Source organism: Amphimedon queenslandica, unplaced genomic scaffold (genome assembly GCF_000090795.2).
Source record: "Amphimedon queenslandica unplaced genomic scaffold, v1.1 AMPQUscaffold_12444, whole genome shotgun sequence".
In the NCBI taxonomy this organism is placed as follows: domain Eukaryota; kingdom Metazoa; phylum Porifera; class Demospongiae; order Haplosclerida; family Niphatidae; genus Amphimedon; species Amphimedon queenslandica.
Window position 1 is genome coordinate 14,292 of NW_003547319.1, and position 1,555 is coordinate 15,846.

Genomic DNA, 1,555 nt, shown 5'->3' on the forward strand with positions numbered 1-1,555 from the left:
TTCTCTGTACCTGTATTAATTCGTACCTGTACCGGTATGAGAATAATAGTAATAATAATAATAATAATAATAATAATAATAATAATAATAATAAATAATAATAATAATAATAATAATACTGTCCTTCGCTCTACTTTGAGCAACCAACTTATGTATTCACAGCACTAGATCTAAGTGGAGAGGGATGACTATCGAGGATGGGTTAGGCGTCAACCCATCTCTATTCTCTTACTAAAATAACAATGACTTAATTAACCTTTCCTACTAACTTAATTTTACCAATTCTAATACTTTATTGTTGATGTTCCTGTTGTCTGTTTGTTTTAATGATAATAATAATAATAATAATAATAATAATAATAATAATAATAATAATAATAATAATAATAATAATAATAATAATAAACTTGAATCGATGCTACAAAACATAATCAGCAATGAATAAAAGTCTGGATAGTGCAATGAAAAGCCCAACAGCATGTTGCCTAGTGTATGTTGGGTTTAATGTAATAATGACAAAATGGTACTATCTACAACCATCTAGCACCATCCCTAGATCTACTACTCAAACTGTGTAGCTCCACATGTAGGCTTTGCTTGATATAAAAACTCTTCTGAATTGTGGGCAAAGGTTGCCATATCCTATGAATGCAATGAACTTTAATGTCATTAGGTCATGACAACAGAACATAACCCAATACCAGTAAAAGTATTATTTGGTACTTTGTTTATATAACAAAAATGAGTCAATTTGCACCAGTTTATAAAGCATAAAACTGCAAAACAAAACAGTGCAAAAAAAACAATGTGTTTCCTTTTTAAAATAGTTATTTTGTAAATACAATCTGCAGAACAGCAGCAAAATGGCATCAAGCAAGCCAGCAAAAATGTTCCCTGTTGTTTTAGGTTTGTATTCATTTATAGATGTGTGTGTTTACTTTATCATTAGATATTAGCAAATTAAATGAGATTGTACAGATATTGAAACAATACAGGTTTCCTGAGGCAAAATGGTTTGAGTTTGGATTGAATCTTGGTCTCCTTTATCCTACACTGGAAGCTATTGAAGCTAATCATAGAGGAAATACTTCACGTTGTCTCATGGAGTGTTTATCCAAGTGGCTGAGTAAAGCTGATGAAAATGTGTATCCTCCTACTTGGCAGACATTGGCTAGTGCTCTTAGAAAGATAAAAGAAAATGCAGTTGCTGAGAAAATAAGTAAAGTCAATTCTAATTCAATATAATGTATTGTAATACTCCTTTCCCAGTGGTTAGCCAGCTACTACAGCATTACAGTAGTAGAATATCTGGAGCAACACTCTCTGAAGAATCAGTTCATCTGTTACATACAGAAGGACTGATATCTGAAGAGACATTGAGGGAAGTGAAGAATTGTGGATACACACTAACAGATGATGCAATGAGAGAAATATACACAGCAGTAGCTTATGATCATAACAAATTGAAATCATTTGCTAGTATATTATTAAGATCATCAGGCACTGTTAATATAGCCATTGACTTAATGAGAGACTGTGGTAAGAAACAATAATG

At 31.5% G+C, this 1,555-nt stretch overlaps 1 protein-coding gene across 1 annotated transcript in view; it reads left to right on the top strand.

Moving 5' to 3' along the window:
• Nucleotides 1–1,539, top strand: part of LOC109587799 (uncharacterized) — a gene marked incomplete at its 3' end in the record, with an annotated part of 15,371 nt that extends 13,832 nt beyond the window's left edge. The window contains exons 4-5 of the mRNA XM_020004018.1: nucleotides 1,088–1,219; nucleotides 1,270–1,539. Of these exons, the coding sequence (XP_019859577.1) occupies nucleotides 1,088–1,219; nucleotides 1,270–1,539 (402 nt within the window). The remainder of the gene's footprint in view (nucleotides 1–1,087; nucleotides 1,220–1,269) is intronic.
• Nucleotides 1,540–1,555: the final 16 nt, after the last annotated feature.